Source organism: Phascolarctos cinereus, unplaced genomic scaffold (genome assembly GCF_003287225.1).
Source record: "Phascolarctos cinereus isolate Bilbo 61053 unplaced genomic scaffold, phaCin_HiC Scaffold_4;HRSCAF=312, whole genome shotgun sequence".
Taxonomy (NCBI): Eukaryota; Metazoa; Chordata; class Mammalia; order Diprotodontia; family Phascolarctidae; genus Phascolarctos; species Phascolarctos cinereus.
In genome coordinates this window covers 119,309,257-119,330,496 of record NW_027555847.1, presented here as the reverse complement: position 1 = coordinate 119,330,496, position 21,240 = coordinate 119,309,257, and the positions used below count along the sequence as shown (strand labels likewise).

The following is a 21,240-nucleotide window of genomic DNA, read 5'->3' as shown; positions in this document are numbered from 1 at the left end:
CTGTGAAATGTTTTGTATACGTTATCTAATTTGAGACTCAAAACAACCTTATGAAGCAGGTGATATATTATCCCCATTTATAAATGAGAAAAACTGAAGCCCAGGCTCACAGAGCTATTAATTATCAGAGGAAGGATTTAAACCCAGGTTTGTCTGACCCCAGGTCTAGCACTTTATCCCCCACAAAGTACACCTCAATCATAATTATGCCATGAGCTTGAACTTGGAATTTTTTTGCTTTCATAAGCTTCTGAACTTCCATCTCTCCCTCTTCCTCATTCCTCCTAAACCAGTTCATCATCCTCACCACTTTGTCCACACTCTCCTATAATCTCTGTTCATCACCTATGCTGTGATCTTACTGTCTCATGGTTTACTACCTGTGGTTTGACCAGTTCAGCGTGAACTTAATATAGTAGTTTTCAGGATCAAATAAATTAACATATATAAAGTGTGTTGTAAACCTTCAAGTATTATATTATTGCTAGCTTTTAACCATTAATAGTAGCTTTCAGTCTGCTAAAAAAAAAAGATCCTTAAGCCCTTTCAACATAAATTACTGTTTAGACATATCTAATAATAATAACTATAATTAGCATTTATACAGCATTTTAAGATTGCAAAGTGCTTTACATATGTTAATTCATTTGATCTTCACAGCAACCCTGTGGGGTAAGTTACTCTTATCCCCATTTTACGAAAGAGGAAACTGAAGCTGAGAGAGAGTAAGTGGTTTGCCCAGAGTCACAGACAACTTAGTAAGTCTCTGAGACAGGATTTGAACTTAGGTCTCCCTGAAGTCCTTTGATCTACCTACTGTTCATGCTGTACCTATGTAGTTCATTTTATAATCTAAGTTCAAGCCTTTACGTTTATCTCTATTAAAGTTCATCTTGTTAGAATCAGCCCATCACTCCAGTCTCAAGATCTTTTGTTCTGTGATAGAAAGAGAAATAGCATAAATCCCACAGATCACTGGAATAGTCCCCTCAGTTTTGATGCTTCATATTAGAGAAAGTTATTCCCCCTCAAACTGGTTCATAATCATGTGGATTCCTCCAAAACACTGCTTTTAAAAAGCCAATCTTTTCATAAAGCCAATTTTTTCATACCCTTCTCCCTGTCTCTCACAAGTAAATTGCCAGATGAGTCTAGCTGTTCAGGTATAACTGATTTGTAATTCACACCAGGATGACAGCTACTATTTGGTCAATTTCCCAGGTTCCTTAATCAGTCACTAGATAATCAGTGGAGGAGGTTGTAATCAAATGAAGACAAGTCTGTCATCACTTTCCATGTCTTCTATTTTTTGTTTGCTAGGCCTGATCTGTTGCTTCTGGGTTGTGTAGTGTTTATCATATTCACTTAAGCAAGATTATGTATCTACTATGCATGCAAAATATAGGTATGACATAGGAGGAATTTAAAATCTAATGAAGAGGACAGGAATGAAAATAACTGTGGTGTGATTGGAAAATCTAGGCAGAATTCCATGAGAAATTTCAAGAGATAGAGAACACATTCATTTCAGGGGGGCAGCGCCTTCAGGGGAGGCCTTTTAGAAGAAGTGCTATGTGAGCTGAACCTTAAAGGTAGGGACTTTAACATAAGTGGGAGTGGAGGGGAGAATGACATGAGCAAAGGCCCAGATAGAGGAAGGGGTAGAAGGAGTTTTGCTGTCATGTAGAAGATGAGATAAAACTGGTCAAGTAGAACAAAGGTGTCAGACATGTGGCCTGTGAGCCACATGCAATCCATAACACTTCTAAGTGAAGCCTAAACCAGATTAAGATGTAATTGGGAAATATTTAACAAAATAAAAATACAATAAAACTTGGGTGATACTAGTATGTGATTTTTCTATGTCAATACACAGCTCATAGAGATCCTTATTTCAGTTTGACACCATTGGGCTAGAGCCATAATGGATGGTCTTGTAAGCCAAGAGATAAAAAGTTTTTCATTAAGTACTGGGGAGTTGCTCTGTGTGTGTGTGTGTGTGTGTGTGTGTGTGTGTGTGTGTGTGTATTTTCTAAGGGTAATGACATGAATTTAACCTTAACATTAAGGACGTTAATTAATTAGTAGCATAGGGGATAAGTTGACAAAGGGTGAGACTGGAGGCAACCATGCCAGTCAGGAGGATGCTCCAGTACCCCAAGTACCATTCTAAACAAGAATGGTACCATTAGAAATGAAAAAGAGAGACTGAGTATGAAAATTACTGAAGCATTGAAATGATAGGGCTTGCCAACTGATTAGATCTGTGGGGTGAGGAAGGAGTCAAAGATGGCTGCAAAGTTTTGAAGCTGGAAGGTTGGTGATATTATCAATAGAAATAGATAAGCTTGGAGGAGGGGGAAGATGAGATAGGTTTTGTGGACACCATTTGAGGTGCTCTCGGGATATACAGGAGATCTATCTTGCAGATAACTGGAAACCTAGGACCTTAGCTCTGGGGAGAATGTGGGGGGCAGAGATGATAACTGAACCCTGAGAAAGTAGCATGATGGGATGAAAGTATAAAGAGAGAAGAAAAGAGCCACGAACACAACTTCAGAGAATACTTACATTTAAGAGGAATTAGTCAAGTATAAAACAAGGAAGAGAAACACAGGTTCATGGATAGAAGGAGATACTAAGGAGCAGTGTCATGGAAACCAGTAAAGGAACATTATAGCAAAGGAAAGAGTTGGTCATCCATTATATCAGAGGGTACAGAGAAACAAATGTGGTAATAATGAATAAAGTCACAACACATTCACTTATGACCTGGGTTGTCTCGTTAATTTGTGGTATCACACATATTAGTTTTATATCTTTATCTTTAAATAGTAAAGCTCTTTCAAGGGCAGATGCCCACTAGAGTGCTGAATACCTGAGTAAATGTTTGTTCATTGACTTAATAGCTACAGATAGGAAAATCAGCACCTTTGGTTTTGAAATGTATGCATAATGTGCTAGAATGGATGGTAAACTTGAGAAAACTTCTCAAACTTAATGACAAAGCAGAGCAATTTATCTTCCTCAGGCCTGTGATGCAGAAAGCATCATGCTAAATTTGGCAGGACAGCTCATCATGATGCAGAGGGATCGATCGGGCCCTCAAATCCGGGAGAAGGATAATAGCCCTAACCAAAGGAAACTTGTGAGTAAAGTAGAGAGTTCTTCCTAAGGGTTGAAGAAGTGTGGTATAGTAAAAATAAACAAAAAATCTCACTGTATTTGGGATCAGAATATCTTGGTTCATATTGTGATTTGGACACATTAGGTGTGTGATCTTGAGCAAGTTATTTAACTTGTATGGACCTCATTTGTCTCTACTCTAAAGGGAAGGGAGTTGGACGAGATGATCTCCATGATCACCTCTGGCCCCAATATCTGTGACTGTAATGTTCCTTGAATTTGATTCTATTATCACCATTTCTTCTGCAATGTAAAGAGTCTGAGAAAATGAACAAAAGTCTTCCAGCTAAGAGAGTGTGACAGTTTTTGAGTGGTGAAAGATGGTGAGTTTATGTAATTCCTTAATCCACATCCTGTGAGTCCAAAGCATTGATGGTTCAGGCCATTTCTGACTAAAAATTACCCATTTTTAAGTGGAAAAGGATAAGTGGCTGAGGAGAGAAAACTGGTCAACAGATACAGCAGATGTCAGTTGAGAATCCTTTTAAGTGTCATTAAAAGTGGTTTTCCAGATATCCTTTCTACATGGTAAGTATTTTCAAATAGTGGAATTAATTTGCCAGTTTTCAGAGCATTTGACACAGAAGCAAGAGACCTTTTTTGAGACTTGAACTGTGAAAGGATCCTCTGTATTCTTTAGTAAATCCACCTTACATTTCATAGCAAATTGCTGTGCTGCACTTTAAACAAGAGAACACTAGTTATTTATTAGTGGCAAAAAGTGAAAGATACAGTCCTCTCGATTTTCTTTTTTAATATTTTAATAAAATCTGATGTTTTACATCTCTCATTCTCCAGCTGCCATTCTGTCCTCCTGTTGTACTAGCCCAATCTGTTGAAAATGTCTGGACAACCTGTCGAGCCAATAAACAAAAACGCCATCTTCTGGAGGCGCTCTGGCTGAGCTGTGGTGGGGCAGGGATGAAAGTATGGCTTCCTCTTTTTCCTCGAGATCATCGAAAACCACATTCCTTCCTGTCCCGACGAATCATGCTGCCTTTCCACATCAACATTTATCCCCTGGCTGTCCTGTTTGAAGATGCATTGGTCCTTGGTGCTGTCAATGACACTTTGCTCTATGACTGTTTGTATACCCGTGGCAATGCTAAGGAACAGTTAGAGGTACTTTTTCCTTTCTGTGTTGTGGAGAGGACCTCCCAGATCTACCTCCATCACATTCTGCGCCAGCTTTTGGTCAGGAACCTTGGTGAACAAGCCTTGCTTTTGGCCCAGTCTTGTGCCGCATTACCTTACTTCCCTCACGTGCTGGAATTGATGCTCCATGAAGTGTTGGAAGAAGAAGCTACCTCACGGGAGCCTATTCCCGACCCTTTGCTTCCCACTGTAGCAAAGTTCATCACGGAGTTCCCTCTCTTCCTGCAGACAGTTGTTCATTGTGCCAGGAAGACTGAGTATGCCCTGTGGAATTATCTTTTTGCAGCCGTTGGGAACCCTAAGGATTTGTTTGAGGAATGTTTGATGGCACAGGATTTGGATACAGCTGCCTCATACCTAATTATCTTACAGGTAACGGTAGTTTCTGAAGTCATTGCAAGAATCAGCAAGCACAAAGTCTGGGCACTCTGTGTTTAATGCAGTCTCAGTATAGTCTGTCTGTTACATTTACAATTGTGCTTTTCCTGAAAAGAACCCCACTGTCACTTGAAGATATGAACAGTATATTCGAGTGTTGTAAAGCAAGCCATTGAGTTTTTCAGCCCTTTATACAGCACTAGTGCAGTAAATTAACAGGTGCAGCAAATACCATTTTGCAAAATTACAGCGGACATAGCTGAGCTTCCCCCAATTGTGTTATTTCAAACTAAAATTGTCTAATAGAAGAGAGGTTAGAATAGGTGACCTTTAAAGTCCTTTACAATTCAAAATTCTATAATTCTAAGATAGTTTTATCTTCTGAACTGATGAGAGGTACACAATATATACTTGGATACCTATAATAAACAAGGCCCTGTGGGTAGACCTAGGAGATAAACCATGGAATTGCAGACATGTGATTTTAGTTACATATAATAACAGTGAAAACATTGCTGGTAAAAGCATATGTTGGTTGACAAGTTTTACCTCTATCTGCATAATATGAATGCTCCAGCCAATCCTCTTAATCGTGGTCCCAGTTCTGAAAACCAATAAAATAAAACCAGGGTCCTATTCCATTATTACTAGCTGGAGTATCTCAGTGACCCAAATAATTTTAAATTAAAATGAAGATGAACTTCTAATTTTCCAAAGTAAAATCTTGGAGTTTATGGGGACACTAAGTTAAGAATGTCAAAGTGGGAGGAAAAGAGCCTGGGGAAACTGGTAGCTCACCTTCCAGAAAACCACTAGCTCAATTCCAGTATCCAGCTACAAGCTTTTTAACTGCAGCAACTTGAATAATATACATGATTATAACTGGAGTTACGGGCATGCTGGCACCAGACTTGTCCTTCAATGAAAAGAATCATGGTGGAGTGGAATGGATAGAAAGCTGGCCTTGTAGTTAGTCTAGCGTGCCTTTGCCACATAATAGTTGTGTGAGCCAGGGCAAGGGATTTCACCTCTCAGTTCCCCACTCTCTTAGTCTGTGAGCTGCCAAAGTGGTTCTTATCTGCACTTGGAGAACTCTAAGGTGCTCACCAGGAGCTCCTGTAACCACACTATAGGCGGTACAGGCCCAGTGTGTGTGTGTGAGGGGGGGGATTAATTTTTGCATAACAAAGAACTTTCTACATAGTAAGATAGATAAGGTATTATGATCCTTCTTTTAGAGATGAAAGAAACTGAAGTGTTTTAAAAAGACTAGTCAGCTTCCCCCAGTCAGAGGCCCAGTGAGTGAGAAGCCTCAGGTCTTCCAGCAGCAAGGCCCAGGAATGATCTTTCCACTTCATCACCAGGTCCTATATAATGACCCTTTTTAGCATGATCCTCCCCATCATTTCGTTCCCCTTTTTCCCTAAAAAATGATAGGGCTTTTTATATTACTGAAAAAGTTAAATTCTGTTTGACAAAAAATTCCATTTACAAGTTCTATCTTGAAACCTATTCTCCAGATATCATCCACTATGAGGGGGAAAAAATGTGCTCTTGAAGATATGATTAGTGGTGAAATTTCACATCATTTGACTATACTACAAGATGCCTAAAAACAGAGAATTAATTATCTTATTTTAAATAATAATTAGATAAAAATAAAAGCATGGTATAAGTGAAAAGAACACTGAATTGGAATCAGAGGAACTGAGCACAGACCTGACTCATTGCTTGCTTTGTCACTTAACTGCTCTGGGCCTCAATTTCATCATGTGTAAACTGAAAGGGTGGGTACAGAATGGTAGTTCTCAGACTTTTTGGTTCTAGGACTCCCCTTTACACTTATGAAAATTGAGGAACCCCCAAAAGACCTTTTATATGGGGTCATATCTATCAATATCTGCTGTATTAGAAATTAAAAGTCTTAGTATTTTCTGAAAATAGTCTTGACCACTGCCCTTTTAGTCTCAGGGATCCCTTGGGATCACCTCCAGACCATACTTTGAAAACTGGTAGACTAGAAGATCTTCATGATCCCTCCTAGTTAGTTATCCTGAATTAGCCACCTTATGATAAATTTGTAATTTATTCCCAGTTCTTCAGCCACCTATCAGAAAGTGGGTTGTTGGTTCTTTCTTTAGTAGACTTTGAAACATTAATGAGCATTTATTTATTAAGCAGTTACGATGTGTCAGGTCATATGCTAAATGCTGGGGATATAGTCTCTGCCCTCAAGGAGCTCACATTCTGATGGGGGGAAACAACATGTAATTAACTGTCTATGTGCAAGATGTATAGTGTAAATGGGAGGTCATCTCAGAAGGAAGGAAGCAGTTAGGGGTACCAAGAAAGGCCTTCAGCAGAAGTTGGAATTTGAACCAAGTCTTGAAGGGAGCTAAGGAGACTAAGACATGGAGGTGAGAGGGGATCTCATTCCAGTCCTAGAAGATGCCCAGGCATGGAAGCACAGGGACAGATGAAGATGTTGTGTGCAAGGAGCAAAGCATCCTTGCACACATCCAGGGGAGTAAAGTAGAAAAAGACAAGAAAGGTAGGAAGGTTTAGTAAGGGTTTTAAGTGCCAGAGCACTTTGTATTTGAACCTGGAGGTAGCAGGGAGCCTATATAATTTGAGTAGGTGGATGGCAGTCAAACCTGTGGTTTAGAAAAATTACTCTGGCACCTGAGTGAAGGGTGAATTGGAGTGAAGAGAGAGACTGATGGAAGGGATATCATTTAGAAGGTGATTGCAATAGACCAACTGAGAGGTGATTGGGGTGATGGTTATGTGAATGGAGAACAGATGTATGCTAGAAATGTAAAGGTAGAAACAAGATTTAGCAACAGATTGAATAGGTGAATCGACATGGAGGAGTCTAAAATGATTGAAATTAAATTTGTCCTCTTGGCACCCTACCGGAAGAGTGTGAACAAAGTCAGGCAGTAAGCCTGTGTTTGTACAATATGTACAGTAATTGGGGACGTATGCATGTAAATGAATGGATGGATTCACTCTACTTCTAAGTACCAGTTATTTCATAAAAACCATAGAAGGTTACTAGAAGATTACCTTATGCTAGTGGAGTAATTCCCTCACCTTCCCATGGGATTAAGAAGTTTTTACTATTTGTATACCTGAATTTTAATTCCACTAATAAACCAGTCCTCTAGAACTGCTTATTCTAGAAAACCCATGGGAAAAATAGACTGGTCATATTGTTTGCTCCTCAGTGGTGCATATGGCAACCCATTCTTGACTTCCTGAGTACTTCCTACCTTGTACTCCCATAAACCTTCTGTAGTGGATCTACCTGCCACCCTGGAAGTTTTCCTCTGGGTCTTTTAACCAGTTTAGCATTCAGGCTCTTCCGTATCCTTAGCTCATGCTCTTACTACATGCTCAACCTTTCTCCTTTTCTGATCTTAGATTCTCTGATGATCACTTCTGGTGTGTGTGTCATCATTTATAATTTGCTGTAATCTACTTAGACCCATGGTGGGTTTCCATTGCCCTTTTTTGTCTTCACTGTTACGACTGGGAATAGGAAACTCATTTTCAAAGGGCAATGGTATCTGAGTGACCCTGTTTTTTTCTTTATTTTTGGCCATCATTGTTGTTTCTAGAATATGGAAGTCCCAGCGGTGAGCAGGCAGCACGCCACTCTTCTCTTCAACACTGCTTTGGAACAAGGAAAGTGGGACCTCTGTCGACACATGATTCGATTTCTTAAAGCCATTGGCTCTGGAGAATCCGAGACACCTCCACCAACACCTACTACTCAGGTTTGGAATAAAAATGGTACCATTTCAGGTCATCCTTCAGCACTTGTCTTTTGTCCATTGGCATTGCACCTTACAAGCTCCCTTTTCTTTCTCTTGTGGACATTTCCCTTTAGGAACCCAGTTCAGGTGGTGGATTTGAGTTCTTCAGGAACCGAAGCATCAGTTTGTCACAGTCAGCTGAAACCTTGCCTGCTAGCAAGCTGAACTTGCAGAAAACCCTCAGTATGCCTTCTGGTCCTTCTGGGAAAAGGTAAGATGAAGAGGAGGAAAGTCAGAAAGGAAAAGAAGGAAACAGAACATTGATCAAGTGCCTGTTTTGTGTCAGACTCTATGCTAAGCGCTTTACAAATATTATTTGATCCTCACAAGAAGCTTGTGAGGGAGCTGCTGTTATGATCCCCATTTTATAGTCAAGGAAACTGAGGCAGAAAGAAGTTAAGTCACTTGCCCAAGGTCTCACAGCTAGTAAATATCTGAGACTAGATTTAAACACAGGTCTTCTTGATTCCAGGCCCAGCTTCCTATCCACTGCAACTCCTCAGAATATTCCAGTATTTATATTACCCAGTAATCCTGTGCAGTTACTCTCATATATGATAGGTAGGTAGTCTTAAGGATTTGAATAACTGAGTATCATCTGAGGAAATGTTTTGACTCATTTTAATTTCCCTTTTCTAGATCCACCCCAAAATAACACACAATTAGAATTCCTTTCTCTTTCCCCATTTTCCTCCTCACCTAATATTTTTGCCCCTTAGCGCTCAAGACTGGTCCTGTTTGTTGAAGGATGAGAATAACAGGTGAGGAAACTGAGAAGAGAAAAGAGTGCTGGTGATAGCAATTATTTTTCTTTGGAGGGGGAGAGTATGGACAGAGATAAAATGGATAGTTAAAATAATCTCCATACTTTTTCTTGGCTAGTAGTTTCACATCTCCCCCTCCCCACCAACACCTTCTTTACACCTCTTACCTTGACTGCCCTTGGGTGGAGTCATCAGGAAGAGGAGGAAACCATCACCTCTCCCTTCCTGCCCCAAAGGCCAGCCACAGAATAAAGAAGCAGAGAGCCAGACAGCGTCCAGAAGTGCTAGGGTATCCCTTTTACTACTCTGTGAAATCCACCTTGTGTTTTCTGTACTGTATAATATCTTGATCATCTTTTTTTTTTCCTTTAATCTTGTCAAAACACTTTCAACTCATACTACCTCCTACCTCCCTTCTACTTTTTCAGTGTTTACTGTAGCATCTCACTAATACCTTTACACTTAGGAAACACTCAGGATTTTGGATTTGTTTTTTGTTTTTTTCTAAATAGTAAGAAAGGTATAGTGAAAAGAGAGCTGAACTCAGGTCAGAAGACCTGAGTTTGAATTCCAGGTTTGTCACTAAACTGTGGGATCCTGGACAGGTCAGGTTTATTTGGGCCTAGGTAATTTCTAAGGCTCCTTCCAGCTCTCAAGTAACTCTGTGTGTATATAATGCTTGGCACATAGTAGGAACTTTTAAAAAAAAAAGAATGAAAACATTTATTAAGTCAAGTACTAGTTTTATAGTCTCATTGTTAAATCTTTGGCTGTATTTGCCATACTTTGACCCCCTAGTACAGTCATGTCTATTGTCATCTTCCTCTTTTTCACCTGTAAAGGGTCTGTGAACTTTGTTTTGGCATTTATTCTGAACTTAAAGCACATGGTTACTAATGCTAACTTCAAACACCAAATAACATCAGTGGCCAAAGTGTCATTCAGCCTCAGTATTTTGTATTTACAAACAGTGTGTACAATCAGGAAAGAATACCTAGCAAAATCAGTACCTTGGACCAGGTGTGTGGCATGTGCTGGTAACCCCAGCTGCCAGAGAAGCACAGGCTGACAGATCTCTCAGGCTCAGAAGTTCTTGAGCCATAGTGAGATCCCCCTCCCCCCCCACAGTAGGGAGCTGCCAGGCTGCCAGAGGAAGAGAGAACTCGGGCCCAGGATGGAAAGAAGTCAAAACCCCCATGGCAGTCAGTGGGATGAGACCCAGGAGCAGCACATTTGCAACCTGGCAGAGATGGAAAGATCCAGCTTCTCAACAGACAGGAGAGATTCATTACGTGTTTGACTAGTTCTAACACTGAGCCATCAAGGAAATCATTGACCCTTGTTTCTTATCTTCAGACTTGAGCTGTCTTGATGCTGTCTGTCCATTGCTCATTTCCCTGGATGTGCTAATAGCATTTTATCTCTGGTACAAACATTCTGTAGAATTGTGCCATGCTTTTCTTGTCTACCCATTCTCAGGTGGAGCAAAGACAGTGACTCTGCTGAAAATATGTACATTGACATGATGCTCTGGAGACATGCTCGGCGCCTCTTGGAAGAAGTTCGGCTAAAAGACCTCGGCTGCTTTGCTGCCCAGTTAGGCTTTGAACTGATTGGCTGGCTGTGTAAGGAGCGCACCAGAGCTGCTCGAGTGGAAGATTTCGTGATTGCTCTGAAGAGACTTCACAAGGATTTCCTGTGGCCATTCCCAGTCATCCCCATTTCTTCCATCAGTTCACCATTCAAGAATGGAAAATATCGAATAGGTATAATGTGTTGTTAGTTATAGTTGTACTACTATAAACGGGTGTGCTGGTGGATGTTTAGGAAAATTTGTTCATTCTGAGGCCTTGTCCACACTCTTATAAGAGTGATAATACTTTAGGCCTCTTGTATACACATCATCTAGGGCAGCCATGACTTCCCCAGAATATGTCTGACTTAGAAGCCATGACTGACCACCAGTTTCCTGCATACCCTCCCTCCTTCATGCGGTCTACTCTATACCACATCAGTTAAGAAGAGAGATGGCTGACTATACTTAGCAAACAGGTCAGCACCTCTGACATGCAGTGTCTTGTGCTGGGTGTTAGGGGTTGCCCTTGAGGAGCAAGGTCTGTACTCTAGTTAGAAGTGTAAGACATACACAGCTGTATATGACATAATATGGAAAAGTTCATGAGAGGGCTAAAATATTGGGAGAATTTTGAGGAGGAATTACTTTACATTAGGGGGTAGCAGTATTATAACTTAAACTATTTTAAGATTTCTTATTCAGAAGAATTATTCTGTGGGAACAGTGATTGGAGCAGCCAAGCTCTGTAATCTAATACATTTGTGTCAACTGATGAAGAAACAAAGGGCTAAAGTTTTTTTTTAATTTCTGCTATTTTTCATAAAGTCTGTGTTCCTAATTCCCCTTTATGAGACTGTAAATCTATATCCCTGCCATATGTCATTAAGGAAAGCTTCTTATGATGTCCATATTGGATTATCTCAAAAATCATTGTCATCTCATTTATTCCAGAGGCTCCAGTATATGACCAGAAAAAAAGTTGTTCCTTATGTAAAATAACTATGGCCAGTTCTCTGTTAACAGTAATGGACCATTCTGCAGACCTTCTTCCCCTCTGTGTGGCCCCACCCTTCTGCTGCCCTGCCAGGGATTTGAATTTGCATAATATGAATGTACATGAAGTAGGAACTATCTGTAGTCTTTTGTTTACTTTCATCGATGACATCATGTGTTCTGATATTTTGGCCACACAGTCATTGTTAATATTCCCTAGTGTTGCCTTAATATGATTAACTGTTTTGGTTGTGAGGCACCGGGTTGTCAACTGGGGGAAGATGGGGCATCTAGGGGTCAATATACACCTTTTATACTGACCTTACATATATTCACATAAAAATTTGCTATGAGCTTTCAATATTTTGAGGGTTTTCAATTCAGCAAAACTTTTGTGTGTGAGGCATTATGAGGTACTGAGATGAAATTGAAAGAGTAATAGTGTTATTCTGTAACACAGTCTAAGCATTTGTTCTGGAAGAAAACAATGTGAGTCCTCCTTTTTTTGTTTGTTTCTACCCAGGAGGGGGAGAACAGTTATTAAAGTCTCAGTCAGCTGACCCTTTTTTAAATCTTGAAACGGATCCTGGAGTGCCTAGTGTCCCAAGAAGTCAGAGTTGGCTTGGCAGCATTGGTCCCACCCACCAGGAGATAGATACAGCCTCATCCCATGGACCACAAACACAAGATGCCTTCCTGTCACCTTTATTAAATAAAGGTACATACCATACCATTTTACATCAAATCTTTCTCTGGGAAAAAACAGTTAAGAGTATGTAACCCCTTTTGCCTTCATTGGCAGAGGATGAAAAAGATTTTGAGGAAGCAATGAAAATAGATTTATAATTAGAATTTTTGATAGGAATGATTTACCTATGAGCTTCTTAAAACGTGTTTAGGTTGCATTTCCAAATGAGCAGTCTTTATCAGACAAATGCATTGACCTAGACTCTTCTTTCTAGTATTTCCAACAGAAAATGCTGCTATACAGCCCTAAAAAAGGGCATGGGAAACAGTAAAGAGAAAACTAGAAATCAAAGTTAAACTTTAAGTTGGAAATCTAAGTATTAATAATACATACCAGACTCTTCACATTGTTATTTTTGTCAGTTATTTGTATCATACAAAGTTGTAAGTGAATTCTAGCCTAAAGCAATTTCAAAATAATTTATACATTGAGATATATACTTACAAGATATGTTTAGAAGACCTTAACTAGTTGTAAAAGGTATATAATTATACTTGCACTACCTACTTTTACAGTGTTGTGTAGAAAGTAAGTCTTAAAAGTCCTGTAGAAACATGAATTATTCCTTTTTTTTTGCCCTGCTTTTAATCTATTAGTGTTTGAGAATATTAATCTTCCATTAAGTGATTTAATGTCAGCCTCAAAATCCCTGAGGTATCATCTTAGTGGGGCCGATTGATAACTATTGTAAATTCCTTATTAGGGGATGAATGCAGTATTGGTTCAGCCACAGACCTAACTGAAACCAGCTCTATGGTGGATGGTGACTGGATGATGGTGGATGAAAATTTCTCTACTCTAAGCTTAACACAATCAGAGCTAGAACACATCTCTATGGAGTTGGCCAGTAAAGGGCCACACAAATCCCAGGTCCAGCTCCGGTGAGTCTCATTGTCCTACTTGAGAGCAAAGAAAAATTTTAATTATACTGGTGACGACAGATGACACGAATAGCTCTTTCTCTTATGTCATTTGTTTTTCATTGTTTCCATATCATCCCTGCTTTAACACACTGATTATTTTAATTTTGTTCAGGTATTTGCTGCATATCTTCATGGAAGCAGGATGTCTAGACTGGTGCGTTGTCATAGGCCTTATTCTTCGAGAACCTTCTGTAATTAATCAGGTGTTTGGTCTGACACAATCTTCAGAAGTAGATGGAGAGATGTTACAGAACATAAAAACTGGGCTACATGCTATAGACAGATGGGCTTCTACAGATTGGTAAGCGACAACTTCCATTGAGCTTTCCTATCTATGAAATCTCTCGCAGAGTTCTATATTTTTATTGTAAAAGCTAAAAAGTTTCATTTTCTGGTTTTTCTCAGTTAATACAGCATCACCATGATCTTACATGGGAAATCTTCATACTAGAGAAAATTACCGATTACTAACTTCTGGGGTAATGTTACGTAAAACTGAGACTGACTCTAGTTCTTGTTAATGTGTTTTTTGGTTTGTTTGTTTTTTAATGGAGAACCTCAAAGAAAAGCTGTAATTATATTCCACAGAAAGGGACTGAAATTAAGAACTTCCATTTTAAAATGGGGGAAAAAATACTCCAACACAGATTTCATAGCAATCGCATGTTCAGAATGTTGGTCAGCATTACCACTAGCAATTTTCAAAGGGTGTGCATAACTGGGGCTGTAAGAATAAGATAAGAACCACTACTTTTTAAAAATGTTTTTATTTTGTTAAATATTTACCAATCATATGTCAAAAAAATTTTACCAGGCTTTTTTTTTATTTTTGAGTTCTAACTTCTCTCCCTCCCTTCTGCCCCTTACCCTTGAGAAGGCAAACAATTTTATATGGATTATACATTTGAAGTCATGTAAAACATGTTTCCATATTAGCCGTGTTGCAAAAGAAAACAGACAAAAAAGGAGAAAAATATTTTTTACAAGTTCAAAGTATGTTTCAGTCTGCACTCAGAGTTCATCAGTACTGTATAAGAGTATAGCATTTTTCATAATGGGTCCTTTGGAACTGTCTTGGATCATTGTGTTGCTGAGAATAGCTAAGTCTTTCACAGTGGATCATCCTTAGAATGTTGTTAGTGTGTACAATGTTTTCCTGGTTCTGCTTACTTCACTTTGCATCAGTTCGTGTAAGTCTTTCCAGGTTTTTCTGAACTCCCCTCCCCCTTTGGCATTTCTTTCAATCATTTCTACAACTTGTTCAGCCATTCATCAGTTGATGAGCATCTCCTCAATTTCCAATTCTTTCCCACCACAAAAAGAGCTCCTTTAAATATTTTTGTACAAAGAAGTCCAATTCCATGTTCCTTTTTGTGATACAAACCTGGTAATGGTATTGGAGAGTCAAAAAGTATGTAGTTTTATCGCCCTTTGGGCATAGTTCCAAATTGTTCTCCAAAGTGGTTAGAACAGTTCACAACTCTACCAGCAGTGTATTATTGTACTTATTTTTCACATCCCTTCCAGAATTTGTCATTTTCCTTTTCTGTAATGTTAGCCAAATCTGATAGGTATGAGGTAGCACCTCAGAGTTGTTTTAATTTCATTTTTCTAATCAGTAGTGAGAGTAATTTTTCATGTAACTATTGCTAGCTTTGATTTCTTCTGAAAACTGCCTGTTCACATCCTTTGACCACTTATCAACTAGAACCACTATTTATTAATAAAATTAACATCAGTTCAGCATTTTCTAAAAAGTCTATATATTCAAGTCACTATCCTAGAAATAGTGATAGACAACAGGCCTTTCTCTGAAGGAGCTTACATCTAATGTGAGGAAGCACAAGCACAGAATGTGGTGTGTGGATGTCTTTAATACATATGTGTGTGCTTCGTGTCCTAAATTTTAGTACTGTGGTCCAAAAGACACACACAAAACCAAACCCTCCTGTAAAGGAAACAAGAAGGTGTTATTTAGGAGCCTCAGAACATGGCACTGTATTATATACATACTTGTTGGTTTGCTCATTGAATTCCCTTTTCTCCCTTTAGCCCTGGATACAAGCCATTTTTAAATGTCATTAAACCACAACTCCAGAGACTAAGCGACATCACAGAAGAGCAGATCCAGCCTGAAGCCTTTCAGCCAGCAAACAAGGTTCCTGAACAGGCTGCCAGCACCAGAGCTGAGGAGAGCAGAAGTTCTGCTTGCCACAGCAGCAGTCCTCCAGGTGAGGCTGGCAACAGCAGTGCTGCAAGCTGGACCGAAGGCCCCATGGCTGGATCCCAGGAAGAAGAACCTTGTCAGGACGGGACCTACGACTGTACAGTCTCCTAACAGAAGTGGTCTTCTGTCACCATGGGCAGTATTAACAGAGTGCACCTGAGTACACTGTGAACAGGTCAGATGATTTAAAGGGGAGAGATCTGTTTAAACTACTTTTTAACTCAAAAGAAATTTGTTTGAATCCATGAACAATGTGATTTCAAATAAATGTTCTTTCATAAAAAATGTTTTTTAAGCTGCAAAGTAATAAAGATTATTGTACAGATGTACATGAGAATATCTGGTTTTATTTTTAAGAATTTAGAACTATTAAGAAACCATAGGGATGGTTCTCCATCAGCCTGAACTTGTTCTCTCTGTTCTTGCAGCAGGTGGTTGTTTCCAAAACCACTCAGTGTCCTCTATTACATCAGCTGTCTGTATTTGGCTACCTAATACACTTTGTGTAGGACCACACTCAAGTGAATTGTGTGCCACAGCTCATGGAGACACCACAAATGGCTTGAAACTAGTATATTCAACCCAAGAACTGGAACTGACTGAAGTTCCTTCTTAAAAGTTTTACACCTGTTTTGCCTAGTTGCAGGCTGACAAGTTGGGGTCTAAAGAGTACTGATGAATTATGCCGTTGGATACCACAAAAATATTTTGTACTAAAAAAGTGTATCTTTCTCTTTGTGAATAGTCTTATTTGTAAATATTCTCAAAGGAGTTGCTTCTCTGCTTGAGGCTTTGTATCATAGTTTGTACGGTTTTAATTACTCTGTACTCATGACATGCAGAAAGGATACTCTGCTTTGGATTAAACAGTCTCTCTCTAATGGACATAGCAATACAAGATAGAGCCTGGAAACCTTGATCATGAAGACAGACAATGAGGAAAGGCTTTATGCAAATTCATGGGGGTTCTTATTTATTGCTTTTGTAAATGGATTTTCTTTTTGTAAATATACATGCTAATCCTGTATCGTAGCTACTAAGCATCAGTAATGTAAACAATGCTTGCTTCACTGTCACTTTACAAGCATTTTATAATGTATTTCTGGATAAGGAAACAGTCTTTCTTTTCATATAATACTATGGAAACACGTCTACATAATCCTTAGTTGCTTTATGGTACTTTCATCCCACCCTACTATATTTACCACAATGTATGTAATACTAAATATCTTACAACAGTATTAATTTAGGTAGCTTGTTTGTACTGTGCAATTTGAACAAAGGAATGCAACATTATTTTATAAAAAAACAAAAACATTTATTTTTGTAATGACAATGTATTTGATTGATGTGGACCAAATTCCTTCCACCCAGTAATACACTCTTCTTGTAGTGTGGTTATAAGCATACATCTTACTCTCAGAAAAACAGAGCTGTCCTGTCTTTACTTGCTTTTAGAGCAAACACAAACTAGCAGGGTTGGGTTTTCTTGTAGTTTTCTCTTAAGGGGAAAGCTTAAGACCATTTAGGATACTTTTAGACCAAGTCATCAAATATATTTGAAATTATTTTAGAGTCTGGTAATTTGCTGTTGCTTTACTTTTTATATCACAAGTGCAATAATATCAAATAATAAAATTCCTGGCTGGGTGGAATTTAAGTGATTATTGGTACTTGGGTCCTGTGGTGCTAGTTTTGAGTTTCAAACACCTTTCATTATTTTGCTCTACCCTCAAAAGCAGGCAGAACCTTGCACATGAGTAACAAAGTAAGTATTTAAAACATTGAGAAAATTCTTCAGTTTTGCTACAAAGGGCAATTTACTGTAGTCTGGGATGGAAGAGCTGGGCATCACGACACACCTTGAAAGCAGTAACAATCCTTATTCCATGAAATGATCTTTCCCAATGCCCTGGGAAAAGATAAGCTTAATAGTTTATAGAATTTTTAAGCTCATATGGTCTTTTAGAATGTGCAATAATAATTTAAGTCCCACATCTCTACATAGTAAAAGATGCAAATTTATTTCTGATGAATTACAATTAGGAGGCCTTGAAGAAAAGATTCTGCAAAGTTTACAGGTTTATTTTCTCTCTCCAGTAATAAATTTGTTATATATACTTTAATAAAAAAATTCAAATTATCCTTTTGACTGACTTATTGTACAGAAAACAGATCCACTGTTTAAGCCACATCTTAAATATAAATATACATGTTGTAATTTGTCAATTCCTAAGGTGACTACTATACAACAATATATAAAGGCAAGAAAATATTTGGGATAGATTCAATCTTTATTACAATTTAATATGTATTTTCTAATTGGTGTACATAAGAGCAAAAATAAAACCATCCTAGGAACCTGACCTTATCTTACAATTGATAACAGAAATTATACTCTCTATTCCTGTACTACATGTGTTTCTAGAAGTAACTAATAAGCAGATGTATTCTGAGGATCCCCTTCAGCAGTTCCATGCTACAAATGAAGCAGCATTGCCTGTTGGATCTGGAGTCAAGAAAATCTGGATTCAAATCCTTCCTATGACATGCTGTCTTGATGTCAACCTGGGGCGAGTTACATAAAGTCTTGGTTTCTTCCAAGAAACCATTACTGCCAGGTATTTAGTGTGTTCCCTCAGGATGTCTAAATTAGACCTGAGCAAACAAGACTAAATAGCAAAATCGTTCTAACAGTTTGCACACTAAGCTTAAATTCAAGAATGCAGCAGAAAACGCAGCTAAATGAAAAACACACCTATCTAAGCACTTTAAAAGAACGGAAAGACTTTTGAAGGGAAGAATCAAAAAGGCCTACACCATGATGATGATCTACACACATGATGCATGTACTTATTGCAAATGTGCCCCTCAGAGCTACTCAGGACTAAAACAAGTATTAATGCAATAAGCTACAGTGACCTCCCTGAGCTTGAAAAATGATCAAATTTAAAGATTTTTTTTTCTGCAGCAAGAATAGCATTTGCTAATCATACAACTGTGACAGCTAAATGCTAAGGCCCTTAATACTATGCCTCTGGCCTTCTCACCAGTTTTCTACTTCTAAAAAGCCTACAACACTGCCAGTGGGGACTATGGCTACTAGAGAAATTAAATGAAACTTGTGTTTTTAGCTTTAAGGCCTTCTGCTCTTCATTCTGACAAAACGAGCACCCCAAAATAAAAAGACACCTTTCCAGAACCCCCCCAAGTCCATTCAAAAATGGCACACTACTTCTAAATTTGTGCTGAAGATTAATGATTCTAGAAATTAATATACCCTAAATATACAGAATATTTTAATGAACAAGGAAACCCTACCTAGATTGGGAGTAGGGAAGAGGGTCATAAACCTTTTCAACAAATGTAAAGAGTATTATATCTCTAGCTAAGTCTCTTACCCATAATTTGATGCTAGAAAATCTAACAGGTTGGTCTAAAGCCCCTTCCAAGTTTTAAATGTACTGAAACTGGAACGGGGGACAGTTAGCCAAATAAAAAAAATTTAGGAATGATAGTGGTTAGTCTTCAAATACTTGAAGAGATGTCATGTAAAAGAGGAATATTTAATCTGACTGAAGACCTATGGATAAACGTTAGAAAAACAAAAGCAAAATAAGGAAAAATTTCTAACTTAAAAGATACTGAGTTCCCAGATACTGGAAGACTTCAAGCAACAAAAGCCTGGTGATCTCTTTTGGGATAAGATTATCCCCGAGTTCCCTTCCACCAACTCAAATTCTTATTAAGAGGGGCAGCTAGGTGGCGCAGTGGATAGAGCACCAGCCCTGGATTCAGAAGGACCTGAGTTCAAATCCAGCCTCTGACACATAACACTTACTAGCTGTGTGACCCTGGGCAAGTCACTTAACCCCATTGCCTCGCCAAAAAAAAAAGAAGTGAGATATTACTAATAAGATTTACTTGAGATATTTAATCTAAAGATGATATAGAAGAAATAATGACCATTCTGCTGACAAGGCCTCAGCTGGGAGTTATATGAACACTGTTCCTGATCTACTGACCTCCCCTCTTCAAATATATAGCTGTCCAAATAATCTTCCTAACATTTGCGTCTGACCATGACGTTAGAATATGCAGCATGGCATTTAAGGCTTTTCACAACAGTTCTGGTGTATCTTCCCAATCTTGGTTCATGTTATTCTTTTTTTTTGCATACCATGTTCCTGCTCAACCAGACTACTCTTCTCTTATTCAGTACTCTGCCATTTCATGCACTCATGAGTCATCCCCATTAGCAGAAACTTAGTCCTTCCCTTTCCCTACAGAAGTTCCTCAAAGCCCACGTTGGACCACGTGCCAACTACATGCCAAACAGAATGCTAAACACTGCTACCTCTTCAGTGAAACCTTCCCTATAGTGCAGACACTGAAGTTAAGAGTTAAAAGACCTGGGTACAATTCCCAAACTCCGCCACCCCCTACCTACCTGCATGACCTTGACCCCTGGGGCTGTCTGATAAAATGAATGCATTCAACAAGGTGTTCTCTAAGGTCTGCTCTATAGCTATCACAGAACATAAACAAAAATGAATACTCCCTTGCTTCAAATTTTTCTAGGGTGCTTTTGAAATTTATATTCCTAATATACTCCATCTTATAACCTACCAAATCTATTGTAGTATTTATTTGCATCCCATCTCATGGTGGTGTTATGAGGATCAAATGACATAAGGTAAAGCATTTGGCAAACCTTAAAGTGATAATGCTATTATTGTATATCAAGCACCATATTATATAAACTGTAGGCACTTAATCGTACATAATTCCTAGAAAGGTGGTACCACACACTTTTTAAATCTTGCCCTCATTCTTACTGTCTCTTAGAGAATATGATCAAATAGCCCAACCATTATCTGAACCTACACAATTCCTATGGAGAGTGTACAGAAATTCCGAGACAGCACAAAGACTTTCATATTTTTTTTTCCGAGGGGTCCTCACTCTACTGAGCTCAAAATCATTTTGGTTGCAGACGTGTGATTATTTTAAAATCAATTAGCCAGCTCATAGTCAGTTACATGTTACAAACATGTAAGATCAACAAAACATAGCTTTCACTTTTTTAATGTGGTTTCAAAATGTTAAAGGCTAAAAGCATGAAATTGGCTATGAATAATGTAATCTTTTTGAGAGCACCCACTTAACACAAAATACATTTTGCATCATGTGGAAACAAAAACCAAGTGGTATTTTGAGTGTTTTATGTAACTTTAAATCAGACTTGGAGGGAAAATTGTTATGGCACCCTATTTTGTCCTCAGTAAAGCACAAGGAAATAGTAAAAATGACTCCTTAAAATATCAACCTGGCAGTCTTTCCAAAGATTTAACAAATCATATCCCCCAAAATACAGACAAAGCCAAGCAATATGTGTATGTGTATGCATTTGTGCTTTGCTGTTGTTACTAAAGGTGAAGATGCATAATTAATACAGGCCCTTAATTG

At 38.5% G+C, this 21,240-nt stretch overlaps 1 protein-coding gene across 5 annotated transcripts in view; it reads left to right on the top strand.

The window, feature by feature from the left end:
* RIC1 (RIC1 partner of RAB6A GEF complex) overlaps positions 1 to 16,100 on the top strand; it is a 148,082-nt gene extending 131,982 nt beyond the window's left edge. For all 5 annotated transcript variants that reach the window (XM_021006306.2, XM_021006304.2, XM_021006305.2 and 2 more), the window contains 9 exons: positions 3,032 to 3,148; positions 3,985 to 4,713; positions 8,343 to 8,501; positions 8,615 to 8,751; positions 10,784 to 11,070; positions 12,397 to 12,591; positions 13,325 to 13,502; positions 13,657 to 13,845; positions 15,597 to 16,100. In XM_021006306.2, coding sequence (XP_020861965.1) covers positions 3,032 to 3,148; positions 3,985 to 4,713; positions 8,343 to 8,501; positions 8,615 to 8,751; positions 10,784 to 11,070; positions 12,397 to 12,591; positions 13,325 to 13,502; positions 13,657 to 13,845; positions 15,597 to 15,882 — 2,277 coding nt within the window. In that variant the 3' untranslated portion in view covers positions 15,883 to 16,100. The remainder of the gene's footprint in view (positions 1 to 3,031; positions 3,149 to 3,984; positions 4,714 to 8,342; positions 8,502 to 8,614; positions 8,752 to 10,783; positions 11,071 to 12,396; positions 12,592 to 13,324; positions 13,503 to 13,656; positions 13,846 to 15,596) is intronic.
* Positions 16,101 to 21,240: the final 5,140 nt, after the last annotated feature.